Raw genomic sequence first — 23032 nt, forward strand, 5'->3', positions numbered from 1 at the left:
ATTATAGTCACGCAACACAAATTACAATAAATTGTTTTCTAGAAAGCCTTTTTATTAATTTACAAAATAATATTAACATTTACAAAAATATTACTTAAAAGTTTATGATACGTGTTGGAAATATCCACCATGATTTTCAATGTATATACATCAACGCGTTTTCTTACACTGTATGCGATCTGTGTGTACATTATCTTTCAAGCCCCAAAATAAAAATCCTTCTCGTTCACCGGAGCTGAGTCCGGTGAACGAGGAGGCCATAGACCACAAGATATTATCCAGTCATCGAAGAAATTGAATACTACTCTTCGCTGTGTTTGCAGTTGCTCCGTCTTGCTGTAACCAGCAATCACGTTCATCAGCATGTAGCAAAGCTATAAACTGCATAATTATTTCTTATACCATTCAGCTGTGATGGTACCGAAAAATAGATTTTCCGTACAATTCTCCGACGAGATACACCACACCACAACCCATTTTTTGCGAATGTAATGACTGTTCATAGAACACATGTGAGTTCTCTTAAGACCGTATTCTGTAATTTTGACTGTTAACATATCCACTAAGATGAAACAAATCTACATCGCTGATAAAAAACCCTGTCTAGAACAGTTATGTCATTTCGAATGAAACTTTTAAACCACTGACAATACTGCATTTGGTTCTTGGAGCTGATGACTTATGTTAATCCGGTACAGATGTAATTTTAGAACTTTATCTGCTTGGTGAACACTTCCGTAAGATAGCCCAATCTGGTTAGAGAGTTTTCGAAGAGACTTTTTTTGAGAATGAAGTGTTTCATTTATTTATCCCACAAAACATTACCCTAATTAAAATATCTTTTACAAATTTAACTGTCATTCCTACAAAGCAGAAAAATTCGGGTTGCGTGACTTTACGATCACTCTGTACACACACACACACACACAAAACACATCATACTTTTTTAAACAATATTTACTCTTTTGTTCCACTTATAACATAAATTAAAATTAATTACTTAATATAAATTAGCAGATAAAATAATAGCCAAATTTAAATAAATATATTCATACATTTTTATCTTGCTTCAAATATAAAAAGTATAAAACACATTAGTTTTCATAGTTGAATTGTTCTTGTTTTTATATTTGATGAAAAAAGTTTTAAAACTTGAAACTTCTCCACATTGCAAAAAATTATATTAGAAAATAAGTTTTAAGTATTTTTTTAATTTTTAAAAATTATTTTTTTAAATTTTGTTTCAATACATTATTCTATTCTTTTTAGTTAATTTTGTCAGATTTATGATTACAAAATAAGATTTACCTGTAAGTATAGACATAGTAGTAGTTTTACCAGCTCCATTGTGGCCAAGCAGTGCTGTTATTTGTCCTTTATAAATATCAATATTAACTCCACTAACAGCAAAAACATTGGGAGGAAATGTTTTTGTGAGATTCCTAATTGATAATCCAACATTTAAGTCAGCAAGAGGAGGCTCAATTAGTACTGCATCATTTTCATCATCAGGCATTAACAAAACAGCATCATTACCACAATGAAAGATCTATATTTACATTCAGTTAAAAAAAAAATTATTAATATTATTAAATAATTTCTATAAATTATGCCATAATAATGAGAAGAAAAAGATTACAAATAAAATTAAAGGGTATGTGATAGCTGGTTAGCTGAGAGTAATACACTAAGTAAATGGTTAATTTGAAGTGGTGGCAGCATCTTCACTGGTCTGTATCAGAGTTGCTTACCAAATACTCCACAGATACCATTTTTGACATTTCCAAGTTTCAGCGCTAATTTTCACACACACTTTTGTGTGTGTGAAGTCTTTCCCTAAACAAAAGCAGCCTCAAAAAGGTCTGCAGGTTTGTCTTCATTGTAACCAATTCTGAATAGCTTCTGGATCTGTAAACAGCAGCACATTGTTTTCTGGATCAGAAGCCCTAATTGCACCATGGCAAACAAGGCGACAAATAGACTTTGGTCTGTAACATCGAAGCTGCTAACTCATTTATCTCAGAATTAGATTCTATGCTTCATACTAGCCATTGTATCTTTTTCTTGCATTCATCAATCAACTTTTCTTAATTTGCAGTCTCCCTCAAGAAACCAGCTGATAGCTCACCTTAAATGACCTGAATGAATTCCTGTACACTTCCTTGGTTATTAGGCTATAAATTAGTCTAAGGTCAAACACTCAAATTACTGGTCATCTACAGCATAATACCAATTACCTGAGTAACATTAAAATAGCTTTCTCTCAGTTCCAATGAGAACATTAATTATTGATGGACACCATTAACACAGTAAAGATTTCTGGCTTCTAAAAGCTGTTCAAAATTTACCCCGTTAGGCCCTATGAGTAGAAATCCATAGAGAGATACTTTGAATTTGCATTCAAAGCTATCCATTCATCTCAGAGACTGTTCAGGATTCCATCCAAGTTCATCAATAAGTAATCTGCTTACACTTGAAAACTACAGACATGAGTACCATATACAATATACCCTAGATACTCAATTAAAAGAAAAGAGCTCATCAGATTTAGACATCCATTTTTTTTTATATATTTAGAAATTAGTTAATAAATGCACTTAATGTTGATTGTTGGGTTTTTATTTGACATTAAATACAATTTTTATCAACTTGTTATTCTAATAAATGGTTTGTTCTCTTTCAGAAAATACTGAAAAAGACATATCACAGTAAATGGGATAGTTTACAACATATTCTCCATATTGAAGGCTAGGCAATAACTTCCTTACCAACTCTGCATTTCATTTTAACAAAGCATCATTGGCAAACTGTTTACATGTTTCCAATTGTTCAATCAAAATTATTTTAAACTAATGCATACAGCCTAAAACTACATTACAGTGATGTAGTTGCCTTATAAATAATTAATTAATAAAAATATTTTGTCTATTTTTACCAATTAAAAATGGACAAAAATATTTTTTTTAAAAATAGCAATACCTACACATTTTATTTAACTTTCATATCCAGCCACGACACTAAAATATAATCAAATCAAATAAAAGTTTTACTTAAGTAGTAGCATAATACATAACAAAAACTTACATTAAATATGAAATACCAAGGTCTGGCACGACCATATGGACCCGGTCGAACATTATCAACATACCAAGTAAGTACGCCATAAAAGAATATATCTACCACAAACATAACAAACACCAGACCCATAGATAAGTCTTTTTCATCTCCTGTAGGCGTATCAAACAGATTATACCAATGTACACCAATACCTGTAATAATAAAATGTACATATAGACACAACTACAGGTAATAATGAAACGTACATACAAACACAACTACAGGCACAAACTAAAAAAATTGTAAAAATGAGTTTTTTTGTAAGGCAAGATAGTCATTGTTGATACTGTCAACTACCAAGCAGCAGATAAGTTGCTTGCTGGAAATGAGATTAAAAAACTAAAGGACTGATTAATTTCAATCCTATGTATAATACAAGAGTAAAATAACTATATAAATTAAACATAAAATAATTCATTACATATATTCTTTACTATTCTTAAGTAACTAATTCTTAACATAATTTTATACACAGCATGTTTAACAAATTTCTTAACTTTTAAATTAGCTTATGAATTTTTAAAATAATAGGTATTAAATTGGCCAAATAAAAAAGGCAAACACATGTTTATGCTGACAAGATTGTAGGTGAATCGAGCAATTTTTGTTAAATTGAAATTAAATAACTTTTAAATTTAACAAAATTTAACTAACTTTAAAAATAACAAAAACAATTTAGTAAGTTTTTTATGAAAGAAAAAAGATTGCATTTGTAATGCTAAGCAGGATTTCGATGAGGCTTTATGTTTCACTCAAACTTACACATAATGAAATGTTCTAAATGATCCTGAACTTCAATCAATATGTTATCCTTGTTCAATAAGATCATCAAGAGCCAAAAACTAGCGAAATTTTTTCTCAACAGCGTGAAGTTGTTGTTCTATTATTTAAGTATTCATGACTTTCATGACTTAAATAAAGTTTATATAGTCAAACCTCTTTAAAACCAAACATCCTAATTTGAAAAGCTATCTAATTCAAAATTTAACATCATCCCTTTGAAATTTATATTAAATTATTACATTCATATTAAATTCTGAACATTTCAGAACCTTATGAATAAAGGTTTTTCTTTCAAATTAACATTTTATGTGTTGGTATCTGTTGAAATACACACACAGTGATAATAATTGCATGATACAGTATAGTTAAGTGTATCGCAGATGCAAGATTACAGTTCATCTGTCCTTGAAATTTTGAATCATTCTCCTTCTGACCTCTATGAAAACTGAATCAATCTTGATTTTCTCTCTCTAAGATAATTCTTATTTCTCTATGAAACAAGAGCAAGAGTTTTTATTTCCTTACTGTCCCAAGACAAGTATGGAATCTTTCCACATTATAAAATTTAATGCTTTCAGCAAGATGTTCATGGCCTTTGGCACAGTCTCCCTGTACACCACAGATTCTTACCGGTCTCTGACTATCTTTTTCATATTTCTCTGCTGAAACAACATTTGATATTTGTTTTCCAGATGTCATTGTAGATTCATGCTTTTTTCTTAAACTGATTTAAGAAATAAAGACATTGTATGTCTAGCTACAATATCATCTGTTTCACAACTTCTTTGCTTTCCACCTTAATAACCTTATCACAAACTTGATTCATTATCCATCAACCATTTATTAAAATCAACCTATTGAAGTAATAATTCAAAAAGTCATTCGTTTTGCTCATTATTAGCATTTGTCGTAACATAAGCACAGTTGCATCATAATGTAAGTAATATTTCACCACTCTTGAAATTTTAGGTATCCATTTCACAACTAATTTTTTTAATGAATGCAATATGTGGTTTCAAAATCAAATCAAGTTTTTCTCCATTATTCTGAAATATGTTTTTTGTTATGGCTTGTCTGGATTAAAACATGAAGCTGCATCATCTTAAAAAAAATGTTTTTACACCATTTTCTCTTTGTGTAATAAATTTTCTATTATTCAGATTAAACGTAATTAAATTACATCGGATAATGTAAACATGTGTTCTTTTTTGATAAAAATTGATTCTTTTAAATAAAAATAAATACATTATCACTATCAGAAATTTATGTAATTTTTTTTTTAAATCTGTTTTATAGGAGTTTGGTATGACTGTTGTGGTCCAAAATAAAAAAAAAGTGTTAATTTTGTAAATTTTACTTTTTTTATGTAACCATTGTGATCCAAATTATTTTTAATCTTTTAATACAGTACTTTGATTTCCAGTAATTAACTGCATTTTATTTTGCATAGTACTCAAGTATTTTTTATTTTGGTATTTTTGTTTTATTTTATTTTGTTTTGAATTTTTAGGAGAGTGCTTAAGCTTTTTAATTATATACTATACTGCTATATCTTTGTATAGGTGCATTTTGCAGAACAAAAGATTGGTTCAGTACTGGGAACTGAAACAAGAACTCTTATTATATCACAGTAACAAAAAATATATATGTAAAATAATATTTAACTGAATTTAAATGTTCAATATAAATCATAAATCATTACATTTAAAATAAACTTGTAATTCAACACATGAAGGTTGGAGTTTCAGAAATCAGAATCTTAATTCAACAGATAAAAGATTAATGAGAAAGTTACTAAATTTAAAATCATACTTATTTTGAAACACATTAAAAATAAATAAATTTTATTTATTTTTGGAGAAAAAAATTCTAATAAATCCTGATTTCATACAAAAATAAATCTATAATTTATAAAATCCATCAATAATAAACATACAATTACCTCGAGTATTTGATGCAAAAATTATATTAAGCCCTTCTGGAAGTAAATATGTAGGAAGCAGAGAAAGAAGTAATTTTACCCATAGTGGTGACATTTTTGTAGGCATAAGTGACCTCAAAATAGTGTAAGGGGAAAAATAAAAAAACATTCCCACTGAAGATGCAATCAATGCTGAAAAAAAAACAGGAAATTATGAAACACAAAAGAAAGGTAACAAAAATAATAAGCACACTATTGGATTAAGGTGTTATATATCAAAATATTATGTTATATTACCAAGTCAATCCTTCAGACAATACAGTCCACAAGAATGCCAACTACTTGTCTTTTAAGTTTGTTTTAGGTAAGGATGTTTTTAGGTTCATTATGTTTACAAAAATAGTATAAGAATGAAAATAATACTAAAACAAGTTTGAAAGGATGCAATTTACTAACCACTACAATGACAGAATCACAATATTCAATTCTCTCTTCTTCTAACTATATAGTCTACCTCTCAACATAAACCTCTCACTGTTCCACCACTCATAGATGTTTTAAATATAAGTTAATAAGAATCTAAACATTGAATTTCATCTGTTCATAAAGGAATAAACATGACATTAATAGAAAACACAAACAGTACCCATATCAATAAACAACTACAATCCTCTGACTATAATTATCAAACAACTAAACAGATTTCAATAAAGCATTGCAAGATTGAACTTAGGAACAAGGTTCAATCACAACAAACTCATTAGAGATGATCCTTTTTTTTAGTTTTTTTTTGTTCTGTGGTCTGATCCACTTCTTTATTCCTTTCTAATCTGTGTCAATTTTGCCTCAATTGAACAAGCATTTTACATTTTAAATCCTCAATAATTTTTTTACAGGGTAAAAAAAATAAAGACAAAAGTTAATTACATATACACTTCCTTTTGAAACAAATCCACTAACCCTGGATATTTTAATATTTAATCCACAACTCTTTTTCTTTTCAAAGGATTCTCCTACAAATGTCTCTCTTCTACAATTCATCTTAAAATCTTTTCATTTTATATTCTAACAACCTAATGTTCAACTATCTCATTTAACACCACACATCAAAAGCCTTAAACTTTATCAATCTGGATTTCCTCAAGTCCATATTCCGTGTTTTGCTTTCTTCGTCCATGGTAAGCTATGCTGCAAAAATATTTTTTAAGATTTTATAGCAGCATGAAAATTGTTGCAGCCATCAACAGGCAAGCATTGTCATGAAACCAAACAATGCTGTGCTTTTATTTGTACAGCATGACACATTAATGAACTGTACAGTAAACCTGTAAATTTGTTATTACACGTTCCATAAAATCAATGGAGATCTTTGGCTTTCCATGTGTTTAGAGTTTACTGGATATTCTTCAGTGTTGTAGGTTTTTAATGATGACATTTTAATGATTTACTTTAAGTATTTACTTTTATAAATTATATACAACTCTATGTTTCATCACCAGTGATAAAGCGAAATGCATCTTCTCATTTATACAGACCAAGAATATTACTCCCATCCATTGTTTCATTTGTATTTTTGATAGCAGAGAGAATTCCACAAATCTTTTTGGACCCAAAATGTTCAATAACCATTTCATAAACAAAAGATTATGACATCTAAAAAAATGAGCCCTAATCAATCAATAAGAATTGCTGTTCTTCCTAATATAGTTTTGCATTCATTTCTTTGGTTCAAGTGAGAGATATTAAGAATGATCTTTAGTATGAACTTTGACCTACAATACTTGAACTCATTTTCTCACAGTCGATTCATGAATAATGTTATCCTATATTTTTTTTGTATCCCAAAAAGTTTCTACAACGCAAATCTTTTGTACAATTAAAAACCAGATCACACTTCAGATTTCAGGTTTGGCATTTTTTACATAACTTTTTTTACAAAAAATGTAATTTTCCTCATTTCTCATTTTTCATACATCTAAATATTGAGGAAAAATAATAACAGCATATTTTATATCAAAATTTCGCTCAGAATGTGGTCTAATACAGCAAGAAATTAAATGACTTATATTCATTAGTGGGAGGTCACTTGTACAAGAATTATATACAAATATATGCTGCACTTTCTATACAAAAACTGACTTCCAGATCTAAAGATTAGCTTATCAGCATGACCTCACAAAGGCAATTTACACATGTATCGCAACTAGCCTTTCTAATGTTCACAAAAGTACATCAAAGTTTTTCTTCACCAAACAAATTTTGTTCAGCGACATTCAAATGAATCAAACATATATTACAAAAGGAAACTTTAAAAGGTGTATTCAACAATATCAACAATAGTTTTCAACAGGTCATCTTGTATTTTGCACATGAACATCTGGTATTCACAGTGCTTAATGTCTACATATCATCATCATATATTTATTAAAAATCATTGTAATTTATTTAAAGCAATTAAAAATGTCAATACTATTCATATGAATTTTATACAAAACCACATTGCCTGTTGTACAATATTCACTACAGCAAAGCTACGTATGTTTGTATAGTATATACATTTTTGCTACTGAAATTGCAAAATAAATTGTAGGATATTTATTCTATTTTGTAAGTTCAGTTATAACATTTTCAGTCAATAGTTCTTTAATTTATTATTTTGTCACTGTACAGGATAAAAATGACATAAATCATGTACATAAAATGTTTTTTTCCTATAAAAGATTACAGAGAAATTTGAATCTGCTATTAGTATCCAATTAGCAAAGCTAATATATAAATAAATTAACACTTGTCGGAATATTCTAAAATGTATTTTCAGCGCTGCTGAAAAATAATGAACGTTACCAATTTTTTATTTTTTGAAACGTAGTTGCTTAATAGAAGCTTTTTAACATGTTTTTAATTTTTTACATTTATATTTTATTTTTTTTAATGGCTTACCTTGGACATCCATAGCCATGAAATAATAATAAGCTATTAAAAACAGAAGTATTGTCAAACTAAATACAACAAAAAATAAATATACTAACAATACGTTAAAGTTTATAACGTTTTTGTTATTAAAAAAAAAAATATATATTGTATGAAAAAAATTAATATCTTACCTCGTAACTGGATTTTGTCTTTTTTAAAGAATAAAATCAAAATGATTTATTTATAGAAATTACTTACTATTGTTCCCAACAATTAATAAATTTAAAAAATATATATATTCACACACTTTGGGTGCTTAAGGTGCACTGCAACATCAGCAATTTCATGAAAAATACCAGAGATGAAACATAACATCTATTTACTTTCTATGATTTATAATTAACTCCTGTTTTATTCTTACAACTCTAAACACTTTTAAATGATATTCAGTGTTAGTTGTAGGGTACATATTGCTGCTAGATATATTAATTACATAAACTCAATCAGAATAAAAATTGTTTCAATAGCTAATAAAAGTGCTGTTAATTCTGGCAACATATGGCAAATAAATCTATTTACAACAATGCGATTTTGATTGAATTACATAAAGAATGGTGTCATAAAAGTCTGAAATTGGTAAAGATCATAGTAATCTAAAACATTTTGGAATTCTAAAATATTACTAATCTATTATACACAACAATAATGAAGATTAATTTTGATCAATTATTTTACAATTTTTCAAAAACAGTACTTCCCATTTCTTGTCTACAAACATATAACATCAGCTACAACATACACATACCAGCTAATGTAGAAGACCATCAAAGTTAGGTACTTTTGAAAATTCATGTTAATATTTGTTTACAATTAATTCCATTTGTTATTAAGGTCATTTAGATGGATAACCCGAAAATTTCACTCGCCCAACAATTTATTATTATACCATTTTTTTTTTGTTTTTAATAATCAAAATTCAAGAATGAGGCCTTGATGAGAATGTAGCTTATAGTTGGATGATATCTGAATGTACATTCACTGTTCACTACTTCTATGGAGCAACTAAATAATAACAATTTTATGTAGAGATCAACTTATACTACGCACTATCTATTTTCAAACAAATTCAATAAGTATAAAAACTTCTTTGATCTATTAAAAAGAAGAAGAAAAACATTTTGAAAACAAATAATATACTCACGTTTATGAAAAAATGCACAAACAACAAACAAGGAAACAGTAGCTGCATTCATGAAAAGAATTAGTAACAACCAGAAGATAACTGGGCTTGTTTGAGGGAGAAGTGCAGGTCGATCATCTTTGAAATTACTGCAGAATAGTATTGTTATAATTGTAGTGACAAATATATTTATCATATTGGCATTAACCAGCCAACCGACCCAAATCATCCATGATCTGAGGCCCATCATTCTCATCAATTCCTGTAAAAAAAAATTAATAAAACAGATTAATTATGTCATTCAAAATAAATTATATAAGCATTCAAAATGTCTTTAAATTAATTTTCAAACATGCATTTCAATAAACTTTTCATAGGATAAACTAATTTTTTGTACAGAATATACCAGTACTGAATGAAAACTACAAAAAATGTTAGTATATATATATATACATAACAAACAAAATTAAATATGTAGATAGATATATAGATTTTGATGTAATATAATTCTGCTAAATTTAAGTCTCATGATACCAATGATTCTTCCATATACCATTGAGCTGAACATAAACAGGTTTTTTCAGAATTATGTAGATACTATCACTGTAAAAAAGTGTCAATTTTTTTTTACCTTGGGCAAAATATTTCTAAAGAAGGCTCTATCAAATTTTCTGTTAAGATATAACATTTCATGAAGTAGATTTTTTTTTTAACTCCATGACTTCTATCAATATAATCCACTAGCCACATAAACCTTTTGATTGTCACATTTTCTGGGTCACATAGTAATGACAGCAGCTGTCAGTAAAAATGGCTTTATTCTCAAAAATGCATAAAATAAAATAAACCCATTGAAATGAGCAGTATATATCAATAGATTAATACATAAAGACAAGTTATTTTGTCTGTAGTAAATAAGTATTAGATAGATTTGCTTTACAAGTAGTGACAAAGAAGGCGCATTGTTAAATAATGATACAAGACCAACACCTAACAGCATTTTTGAATTAAAAGAAAAGCTGCAATAATTTTTCTAATAAATATTTTTCTTGAATAGGGTGCAGCAGAATGGATCAGATGGCACTGAAATGACAATGAAGTAACCATTTTGTAAAGCTGGATTATTAAAGAAATATAGTCTATAGTATGCGATTTTTATTTATAAAAACGTTCATCTTGTTTTAAAAATGACATCCCTCAAATGCTTTACGTATCTTGAAGGCTCTTCCAGAAGTTATATGCAAACATTGTTATATAATATTGAGTATAAGTATAATTTATAATGACATCGGATATAGTAACCAAAAACGTGTCTCTTGATAGGTTTGATATGCTGTTAATACATAACTATGTTTATTGTTTATAATTACAAATGTTGTAGTTACTTATCGGTTATTATGACTTACTTTTTCTATTACAATGCAACATTTTATCGCTTCTAATGTCGGACGGAAGTGTCGGACGTCAGTAACGTATATCTGCATTGCAGCTACAGAAATATTTAGACGGTTAAAATGAGTCACCTTTTCCTTTTTACCTGCACATGTACTACAGTTCTTGTTTTTCTTATCTTCTTCCTGTACCAGATTATTGTAAACTGAAGCAGCTACATTCAGTTGTTATTATTAATCTTTTGCTGTGAGCGTATCATATCGTACGGGTACAATATTTTATTTTACTATCCTGTAGTGATTTAATTATGACTTCGCGAAAAACGTTCACGTTAAAGGAAAAGACGCATATTATCTGGCGGTTAGAGAATGGTGAAACTAATAAGGACACTGCCCAAGAATTAGGTGTAGGTCATTCAACAATATCGGTGAAATGGAAGAACTATGAGAAAATTAAGAAAAATTTTAAAACAAATTCTATGAAATCAAAAAAATTACGGCCTAATCAACATAATGATAATGATGTAGGCCAAGAGCTGTTCAAATGGTTTAAATACCAGAGTGCTACTTATATCCTTATTAGCGGCCTATGTCGCAAACCCACCGGGTTGGTCAAGTGGTGGACGCGTCTTCGCAAATCAGTTGATTTCGAAGTCGAGAATTCTAAGGTTCAAATCTTAGTAAAGGCAGTTACTTTTATACGGATTTGAATACTAGATCGTGGATACTGGTGTTTTTTGGTGGTTGGGTTTCAATTACCCACTCATCTCAGAAATGGTCGACCTGAGACTGAACAAAACTATACTTCATTTACACTCATACATATCCCTCATTCATCTTCTGAAGTAATCTTGACTGTGGTTCTGGAGGCTAAACAGAAAAAGAAAGAAATATTGCAAACCAAAGCGAACGATTTTTCTGAAAAATTCAGTAAATAACGAGAAATAACTTCAGCTTGGATACAGCGGTTTCGTCAGCGTTACAATATTGTGTCGGGGAAAATAAGCGGCGAGACCGCAGCAGCTCCAATGGTGTGTCAGAAAAATGGCTAGAAACCCCATTTGGTCAAAATTAAAAGAGGGCTCTTCGGACAAAAAAAAAATATAATGCTGATGAATCCGTTCTTTGTTTCAAACTGATGCCAGAAAGAACCCTTCGGTTTAAAGGCGAAACGTGTTCGGGGGGGGGGGATTATCAAAAGAAAGTCTAACGCTACTAATTGCTACAAATATGACTGGAACTAACAAAAAAACTTCTGGTTATAGGGAAAAGTGCTAAACCCCGATGTTTTAAAAATTTGAAATCACTGTCTGTTATGTACGAAAGTAACAAGAAAGCTTGAATGATAAGTAACATATTTACATCTTAGTTACGAAAGTGGGCTTGACAATGCTTGCCAACAGCTGACTGGCACTACTCAAATGTGCAAGCAATAAACAGTCCTCCCCATTTCAGCTCCAGTCATATCAACATCTTCATTATTTTACCCATCTCACACCAATATATACATTTCATGCATTTAGTATTAAGTACTGAGTGATGGGGCCTCTTTTAAATTGAACACTGCATATGTATGTATATGTAAATGTATATAATACAACACACACACTCGCGCGCGCACGCAAGCATACACACACATACAGAATCTATCACGAAGTTCTCCCGGGACTTTCATAACCTATTCTACTCATGAAAATAACGAATAAGGTGCATATAATCATATCTTCCAAAATGCTTCATTTGCGAGATACAGCTGGTGAAAGATTTCGCATGGATTTCAGCTACCTCAGTGAAATGAGGTCATACTGAAATTTTTAGAACGTTAATTAAGGTGCAGGATTAGTTATTTCTTACGATTTTCGACCTGAAAAATAGATAAATAAATAGGGCCCAGAACCGTATATACAATATTTTTTGAGAAATCTAGGGTGAAAACCAATAAATTGGGGTAAAAAACCTTGTTTTTCATGTTTGACATACAATAACTTTGTTAAATGGGTAATAGACACGTAAAACGTTTAATCAAAACTTGTTGAGAATTTAATTCTGAACAAACTGGAGTAAGATAAGTTAAATAAAACAAAGATTCGAATTTTATTTAGAAACAGCACAAATGTAGTAAATCTGTCAGAAAAAATATTTTTTTGATATAAAAAAACGAAATTCTTTTTTGGTGATGTGAATAGATTTAAAAAAAATTACTGTTAAAAAACTGGAAGTTGCACAACAATTGTAAAATAAAAATAAATTAATTAAAATTATGTAGATAATTTTTTTTATTAATGATAGAAAGACAATAAATTAATCGAAAAATTATATTTCAAAGTTGCAATAAAATAACAACAGGTGATGAACAATGCGTAATACTGTATTACTGTTTAGATAATTCTGTAAGGTGCATTAAGTTCATCAGATACTGTAAACTGTGCTGTCGTCAGCGAAGGTTTTCTGTAAATTTTTGTTTAAACGTTATCGGTTTGCCTTATATTATTTACAACATAGGAATAAGCTAATATGGTATTCATTTTGGGTGTGAGTAATGGTAATGCTACACCTGCTGCAGTACAATATGAAATACGTTTAATGAATTGCAGGATTCCAGATCTCAAAACAATTAGCACGACTTATCGCAATCTTCGTAAAATAGGTACACTACCTAGTATTAAAACCAGCTACAAACGAATTGTCCAACATGATGCTGTTATTGATGAAATAATTAACGATACAGTTCAGCTCAGTCCACGAGTCAGTAAATGACATCTTTATAAGCGGATCGGAGTTTCACATTCGATGGTTTGGATGACACTTAAATAAAACTAATTTTATTCTTATCATAAACAGCCTGTTTAACATTTACACCCAGGAGACGGTCCGCTTTGCTTGGCGTTCAACTGTTGTAATACAAATCAGCAACTCTACAAGTACATTTTGTTTACTGACGGGCAAATTTCACTAAAGATGACGTCAACAACTTATTCAGTGAGCATACATGGGGAGACGTAAATCCTTGTGATACGGTGCCTACCTCCGTTTCACAAGGACACAATAAAGTTTTACATGTTTACTGACATTAAACGTCAATGTATGGTGCAGCCTTCTTCACAATCGGCTGTTTGGACCGCTTAAATGCTGAGGTCTACTTGCACTTTCATGGAATTGCCGCAGCTGCTTGAAGAGATTCCTCTAGCGTTCTAATACAAAATATACACTTCCAGCACGATGGTACAACTCCCCACTTTTCTTGTGCCATTTCCACTCAATCATAATTTTCCTGAAAAAATGGATCGGTCTGGTGGTCCACATTCTTGGCCAGCAATATCGCCTGATCTAACACCTTTAGATTTTTGCATCTGGGGATGGATGAAAAATATTGTATACAGAACAAAAGTACATTCTCGTGAAGAATTAATTAACGCATCATGGATATGCTAAGCTACTTAAGGACAGCCCTGAATAGCTAAAAAGAGCAACAAAAGCAGTACAGAAGCATGCTAAGAAATGTGTCGAAAAATGGCGTTTTGAACATTCATTATAAACTGGTACATACAGTGCGCTTTGGTCTAGTGTACTGTTTCTAAATAAATTGGAATTTTTCTAACTTGTCTTTGTTTTATTCATCTTAACTATCATTTTGTTCAAAATTAAATTTTCTACAAACTTTTTTTTAAAGTTTTACGTGTTTATTACTTATTTAACAAAGTTATTGTATGTAAAACACATAAAACAAGGTTTTTTACCCCAGATTTCTCAAAAATTACTTCAGATACGGTTCTGCGACCTATTTTTTCTGTTTAGCCTCCAGAACCACCGTAAGGTATCACTTTAGAGGATGAATGAAGTGTAGTATTGTATAGTCTCAGGTCGACCATTCCTGAGATGTGTGGTTAATTGAAACCCAACCATCAAAGAACATCGGTATCCTCGATCTAGTATTCAAATCCGTATAAAAGTAACTGCCTTTACTAGTATTTGAACCTTAGAACCCTCGACTTTGAAATCAGCTGATGACGAATTCATTACTAGACCAACTCGGTGAGTTGACCTATTTTATTTTTATTATTTATTTATTTATTATTATATTACTTTATTCGTATTTTATTTCATTTATTATTAAACCTTAAGAAATCATTAATTCTGCACCTTATTTAACATCCTAAAATTTCAGTACCACCTAATTTCACCGGAGAAGCTGAAATCCTAGCGAAATCTCCACTTGCCGTTACCACGCAAACAAAGCATTTTAGGACATACGTCTATAAGAACTTTATCCATTATTTTCACGAATAGAATAGCTTATGAAAGTCCCAGAAGAACTTCGTGGTACACTCTATCTGTGTGCATATATATATATATATATATGTGTGTGTGTGTGTGTGTGTGTGTGTGTGTTTGTGTGTAAAACTATATGTTTTTATATATATGCTTTATTTATTTACTTTATCAAATTAAAGTCAATATTTTGCTACCAGAGCAATGTCAAATTTGTAATAAACAGCTTAAAATTTCACTTGCAATAAGCATGATTAATGTTTCCATCAGAGACGCCAACCTCTGCTCATGTTAACAATATAAAATTGTGCCCCATATAGTACAAACATAAACACACTAACACTATTGCTATTGGGACACCACTAATACCGCAAACAGCAATAACAGAAAAACTCCAAATATATATAAAACCAAATGGACACTTTTTAAAGTAATAAAAAACACAAATATTGTTCAAAGAAACTGTTAAAAATCAGTAAATTTAATTAGAAAACTTATAGTTATTGCATGAAATTAATTTTTAATTCGATTTTATATAACAAACTAATTATTTTTCAGAACTTGATGTTTAAATTAAACATTTACTCATTTCACATTGGGCTTGATCATATCACCACAAAAGCTTGAAGCTTGTGCATGGGATATGGAAATGGAATTTTGTAGCGTATGAAAAATGTTATGCGTGACTGGGATGCAAAACCAGGACCTTAAAATGAAAGGCTCAAACGCTACCACTCTGCCACAGATATCAGCCAAATATGTTAAAGAAAAATCCTAGAAGCAGTATACATTAAAAACATTTTTTTTTCTCCTTACTGCTTTCATTTTTATTAGTATTTAATACTTTTATATGTATAGATATCTGCTTTATCAGAACTTTTTTTTTACATAAAATCTAATTAAAACAAAATTTTAAAATATTTTTAGAGACATAGTGAGCACAGTCAGCATAATATTTCATCTTTATATTAATGACCAAGATGGTAAACATTAGTTTTAATATTGTAAATGGTTTTTATTAAATTTTATTTTTAAAGAAATATTCTAATAAAGTTATAAACTTCTCTGTTAACATGGATAAAATATGAAAGCACCAAATGAAAGGAACGTAATTTTTATTAAATATGTACTGAATGTAATGTGAATAATATATAAAATGTTTTCCTTTTACTGTTTATTTAAAATCTACGAGAGGTTATTCCTAAAGTAACGACCGTTTCATTCTAAAATGTTTATTCTGAAACTTTATAAATATTTTTTATTTTTCTTCAACTACATAATTTATACTACTTCTCTATATAATCGCCACATGAATTAAGACATTTATCGTAGCGATACACCAACTTCAATATACCCTAGTCGAATTCTTCTGCCACCAGTCCAATTAGCACTGATTAACATCCCAACCCCCGTATAGGAAGACGGGTGTCTTCCTCTACGGGGTTGGCCTTGTGACGTTTCCGGTCGCCCCCCCCCCACCATCCAGGCCCTGATGGGCTTTAACGGGAGTCCTCTTTCGCCCTCTAACTTTTTGCATCTCATAGTAATAAGCCAGGTCTCGTCGGGATGCCACTGATGTAAATGCCTCGGTAGACAATTACATCAGTGTTTTATAAATTCAGATTTTGTCTTCGCTGCAGGTCTCATCCGGACATCTTGAATGTCCTACATCGTTGCCCTATGAACTAGCTAACCGAATTTGCGGAAACAAGCGCAAAGTATTACATTTTATAGAGCCAATTCGTGTGCAAATGACTCATAAATTCGAGGAAAATAAATAATAACATACCACCAAAAATGTTGTTCCTAGTTCTCTTAGTGAACTCAACTTCAGTTCATACCCTTGACTTGGTTTCATTATGGACTCCGGTCTGATCTACCAGGAAGAGGTGGACAGACCACCTACTCCCACTCAGTTCCATCGCAGAATCCCGCGTGACATTTACTTTCACTTACCACCATCGTAGAGAAGCCGCTACACCTCACGGCTGATGGTTACCCATACCCTCGGCAGTGCAGTCGTCGTTCCGCCAACAGCTAAAATTAACAATAATCACCATTACGTTTATTAACTAACCGTGGCTCGATGCCAACACGCCTACCTCCGGCCAATCAACTTCCCAGGCGGTCCCTAGCCATTTGGGGTGCTACTCTATTATACCCCTTCAGCCGTTCTGCTCAGGGCGAAGAAACGGAGGAAACCAGCCACAATAGTCAATTCTCTGTGAGTCTTCCAGTTGACTCTCAGATCAAGAAAGGAATTCACTCTCTCGAGCTCCCTAACAACTCTGGTACGTTCAGCCTCGTACCCGGAACAAACATAAAGATCATGGTCCGCAGGGTCATCGACTCTACAATCCGGGCACAAGACCGAATCAGCCAAACCAAACCTAGCCAAACTATTCCTGAATGAACAATGTCCTGAAAGGAATTGAGTTGTGTACAGATTGGGGGAAACCCACGTAATTGCTCGCAGCTCCCTAACATTTGGAAATATACCATGCGTGTATCGACCAGTAAAAGAATCGTTCCACCTAACTTGCCAAGAGTCAAAACCTTTCGGACTGTATGGTAGTGGGTGATCATAAATTTCCCAACCAAAGGTTCTCAGTAAATCACGTGTCGGTCCCGCAACATTTGGACGTGCATTATCGTGCAGCAGGATGATACCGTCGGTCAGCCGCCCACGTCGCCGATTTTAAATGGCGCGCCGTAACCCTCGTAGAGTTTCGCAGTAGGTTTCTGCATTTATAATCGTTCAACGTGATCAGGAAATCAACATCGATCCCAAAAGACTGTGGCCATCAGCAGTTTGCGCCCAAATTACTGTGGTTTGACCTTTGTCGGTCTGGTTGGTGATTGAGGATGACGATATTCACTTGACTGCCATTTTTTCTCTAGCGTGTAATACAAAATCCATGTTTCACCGCCGGTAACAATTGAATTAAGGAAATCATCACCTTTTTCTAATTAGCGTATCAAAAATTCCAAAGCAGATCCCATTCGAATTTTTTTGTGACTTTTCGTAAAGACGTGCGGCACCCAACCTCCACATACGTTTATGAAACCTAAATGGTCATGAACAATGTGACCGATAGGAGCTCTTGAAATATAAGGGAAAAGAAGAGCCAGGTCCGAAATCTTGAACGACGATCTTTTCTGATTTCATCACCGACGGGTTTCAACAAGTCGTCGGTGATTATCGAGGGCCTCGCCGAATGTTCTTCATCATGCACATTATTTCTCTAATTTCTAAACCTTTTACACCATTTAAGGACGTTTCTTTCATTAATTACATTATCACCGTACACAGCAACCAACTGCCTATGAATTTCAGCCGGCTTAACATTTTGATGGTTTAAAAATAACGTAATGGTTATAACGTATGGTTTTATAACGTAATAACACACACGTAATTAAAGATAATACAACGAGACAACTTACAGACAACAATGCAGTGCGTACATTACTAGCGTGGTCATGAACGGCACAGGTTCGCCTGCCTTAAGGAGAGGAATTTCCCACCGGTCTTTACTTAAGAGATATCTCTCATATAATACTACATCTTCTTATTCTTCTTAGAGTTATATACAAGTTATTTAATTTCTGATCATGATACAGACTTACTGCATGGATACACAAATTACACTCCATAACCAGACCAGAAAGAATAACATGAAAATAAAAAGTAGAGCATACATTATACAGACAAATACAAATTTAAACATATGAACTTAATATTGTCATCAGTTATCAGGCACATATATTTGAATTTACCTACCTTAATACCAGTTTCTTTTTCTTCAACCACTCTTCTAATGATATTAGGTAGGATTAAACAAAAACTGACAATAATAATTACTGGTAAAATAATAGCTAACAATGACTGAAAGTCAAAACTAATAGTGTATTCAGGATATGGAAATTCAGACATCTTGATCTAAAAAAAAAAAAAAAAAAAAAGTTAAATTGTTAATAACAGAAAGAGAACAGTAGCATTAAAGAAAGAAGAAACCTGTAAAAGATGACACTTTAACAGCTGGAGAAGAATTGCTAGGTCATTATTTTAGACCTATCCAATGTGATTATCTAGTAAAGAACCTTGAAAAACATTAACTAAACTCTTAGTTATCTAAACAGCTTTACCAACAATATTATAAATTATTATAAATTTTTTTTTAGCAAAAAGCGTATCAAAAAAAATGAAAAAATTCTAAGCCATCCTTAGAATTTGTTAATTATTTGTTATAATTAACAAAGAGTTAATTATAACTCTTTGCTCTGTTAAATTCTTACAATGATGGCAAATTTAGAAAAGATACTGCCTAATATCTTCTTTGCATGTCTAGACAGATTAAAGATGGAACTTGATGATATTTTGAGATCAGAGTTTAATAGAGTTAACACTATTACAAAAATAAAGTAGTGCATAAATAATAAATATACCATCAGAATTATCATTTTTTTTTAGTAAATGCAGGTCTACATATATATATATTTATACTAGACTGTATAATATATATATATACTAGCAGCCCCATTGCAGCTTCACCCATGCTACATGGTTACTTGCATTTCCCATCACTGTCAGTGTGAGCAAAGCAAGCCCTTTCTGTCTAGCCAGGGGGCTCTGCTCCCTGGACCTTTCTGTATTTATTAAATTCATGTTTGTGAAATAATAATGATAAATAAAAATTAAAACCTGTTCAATTTATAAAAACTATAAGTATATTGTAATTTTTCAGAGCAACAATTTGATCGGTTACAGGACCCACTAATTGGTTTTTAGATTTTCCATCCTGGCTTCACTTGCAAAATAAATAATCAGAATTATAAATATAAATTACTATCACAATGTTACCAAATCTCATAAAGATTGATTCAATAGTGGTTGCATAAAATAGCAAAAATGTAAAAAACAATTTAGGATTTTTACTCCTTAAAATATTAAAATTAAAACACCTGAAAATGGTTTTTAGATATTTATCTGAAGAGCAAGCCCAAATTGAATGAATATCTCATTTAGTGTAGTGGAAACAGGAAAAACTTGCAATCATTGTTCAAATTTACCTTTCTTCACCTCTTCAAGGTCGAATTTCAAAAAAACTACAAACTGGTTTTTAGATATTCCCAAGAAAATTACAGACATCAAAAATCAAGTTAATATCTTCATTTGTTACTGAGAAATTAAAAAAAAAATTGTAAAATTTAATTTAATCCTCTTTAACCCTTTAAACTCAGAATTTCAAAAAATCTAGAAATTCGTTTTTAGATATCCACATGAAGATTATACACACCAAAAATCTATATGATTATTTTCATTCATTCCAAAGAAATTTAAAAAAATAACCAGGTTTCAAAAAAATTCAAAAATACATTTTAACTATTTAAACTCTGAATTTCAAAAACTCCTTTCTTAGTGTGCACTTACACCATAAGAAGAATGTATATATACAAATTCTCATCAATTTATCTACAGCAGTTTTTGCTAGGAGTTGATATGAATCAATCATGACATGTTCTTTTATATATATAGATTAGGAAGAAAACTTTATTTTATGGTGTTGTAAGAGTTGCAAGACTGGAAAAACACGCTGATTTAAGTAAAATGGAACTATTATATACAAAAGAAAGAAGTAGCCAAATTTGATAACTACTCAATATTAGTGTTATGTCCCATATTTCAAATAACTGTCATTAGAATAAGGTTGTTTAAAATGCAACATGCAGAGTTCTTATGATGTATAGGATAGAAGAGGAATAGAGAGAATTTTGTGGCAGAGTGGCATAAAAAAGCAAATGAGGTTGATGGGTAAACCAGGATAATGAGGGTAAAAAACCTGTACAGGAAAAAAGATTATATTTTATAAAAAGGATGGCTGATGTAGGATGTAGTAAGTTACAGTTAAAAGAACATATCAAAAAAGGGTGAAAAATAGAAAAAGACCAATCAAATGACTGATAATTAGCCAAATAAACATAGATCCTATGTCAAAATTTGAAGATCCTCTCCCATATCAATTCATCAGTACGGAAAAATAAGAAAAATGTAAACCCATAGCTTTTTCTTCCTACATTATAATAATTATGGATATAATGTAGTTTACTCCATTGGTCCATCACAAAGGAATTTAAGAAAATTTTAATGTATATTTCATTTATTCTAAAGGCTATCTTTGTAAATTCCACAAATAAAAGAAAAAGAAATTAAAAAAATAAGTGGAACAAGCTACAATAAATATATTGAGATGGATGATAAATTAATTAAGGTTCTTTCATCTGTTTAAGTAAAAGTTTTCATGCAAATAATAGAAAATTACACAAGTAGATGATTTATAATTTTTAAGAGAATAAAGATAATAATAAATTACACAAGATATTTTAAGCAGCTTTTGATTTTAAACTTAAATATTTTACATAAACATTCTATTAAAAACAAAAATTCATATCTAAAAATATTATTATTAAAGAGAAAACGACTCACTTATTTAAAACTGCATTCTTTGTTTATGCCAAAACTACAAACATAGTAAATAAAAGATGTCATTAAAACTGAAGTCACTTGTAATGTGATGAATTATATACTTCTCAAAGTTCCATGCATAACAAAGTGATATTATTGAATCGATATTGATATTATTATGGTAACAAGTCAAAAAATGTCTAATACATTAAAATCTTACAAATATTTTAATTTGGTTACTACTTACGTTCAATTCAATTTTCTTTTTTGTCATCTTCTCTATAAATACAAGATCTAATGTCTTTTGAAGAGTTAAGAAACATGATGTCTTGTAAGTGGCTAAATAAAAAAGTATAAAAATGAAGATTAATATGGTAAAAGAAAAAAGTACATATTAAAAAAAAAACTTCCCTTTTTCTAGACATTATTTTAATACTAACAGTAATAATTTTCTTTGAATCTACAATAACAAAAATCTACTACTACGTTTTCCCCACAAATATTTAAAGAGAATGTAGAGAAACTATAGAAATGAAGATTAAAGAACTTCATTCTAAATAATTTCAAAAACTGATTTTTTTGAACTGATTTAGAAGAACTGATTTTAAGTCTCTGGATCATGCTGGAGAAATTTTATATTGACTCTATTCGTATTAGGAGTAAAGGGAGACTCTAGTTTGACCTTCAGATAAAGTTTTGATTTTACATGTGTATTATTTGAAACAATCTAAAAAGCCATTCAATAATATGACATGAAATAAGAAATGTTTATTATAACTCTAATTCAGGAATACATGCCAAGAATTTATTTGAACACCACTATTATTCAAATAAGCAAAAAAAAAAAACTGAGAGATAATAAAAATGTAAGGAGAGAAGATGCAAGATTTATTTGTTTAGTCCATAAAATTACAAAGGGCAGATTGAGTAATCACCACTGCACCCAACCTTTGCACTAAATCCAACATTAACATTTTTAATTTATAGGCTGCTAT

The 23032-nt window shown here is 30.6% G+C and overlaps 1 protein-coding gene across 1 annotated transcript in view; it reads right to left on the reverse strand.

Annotated features, from left to right (window-relative positions):
* The window catches only part of LOC142320987 (phospholipid-transporting ATPase ABCA3-like), a 109489-nt gene extending 87122 nt beyond the window's left edge, over positions 1-22367 (reverse strand). Inside the window, exons 1-6 of the mRNA XM_075358987.1 lie at positions 22285-22367; positions 19356-19514; positions 9936-10176; positions 5843-6013; positions 3085-3269; positions 1309-1549 (exon numbers count right to left, since the gene is read on the reverse strand). Of these exons, the coding sequence (XP_075215102.1) occupies positions 1309-1549; positions 3085-3269; positions 5843-6013; positions 9936-10176; positions 19356-19514; positions 22285-22311 (1024 nt within the window). The 5' untranslated portion in view covers positions 22312-22367. The remainder of the gene's footprint in view (positions 1-1308; positions 1550-3084; positions 3270-5842; positions 6014-9935; positions 10177-19355; positions 19515-22284) is intronic.
* Positions 22368-23032: the final 665 nt, after the last annotated feature.

This window comes from Lycorma delicatula, chromosome 3, assembly GCF_047948215.1.
Source record: "Lycorma delicatula isolate Av1 chromosome 3, ASM4794821v1, whole genome shotgun sequence".
In the NCBI taxonomy this organism is placed as follows: Eukaryota; Metazoa; Arthropoda; class Insecta; order Hemiptera; family Fulgoridae; genus Lycorma; species Lycorma delicatula.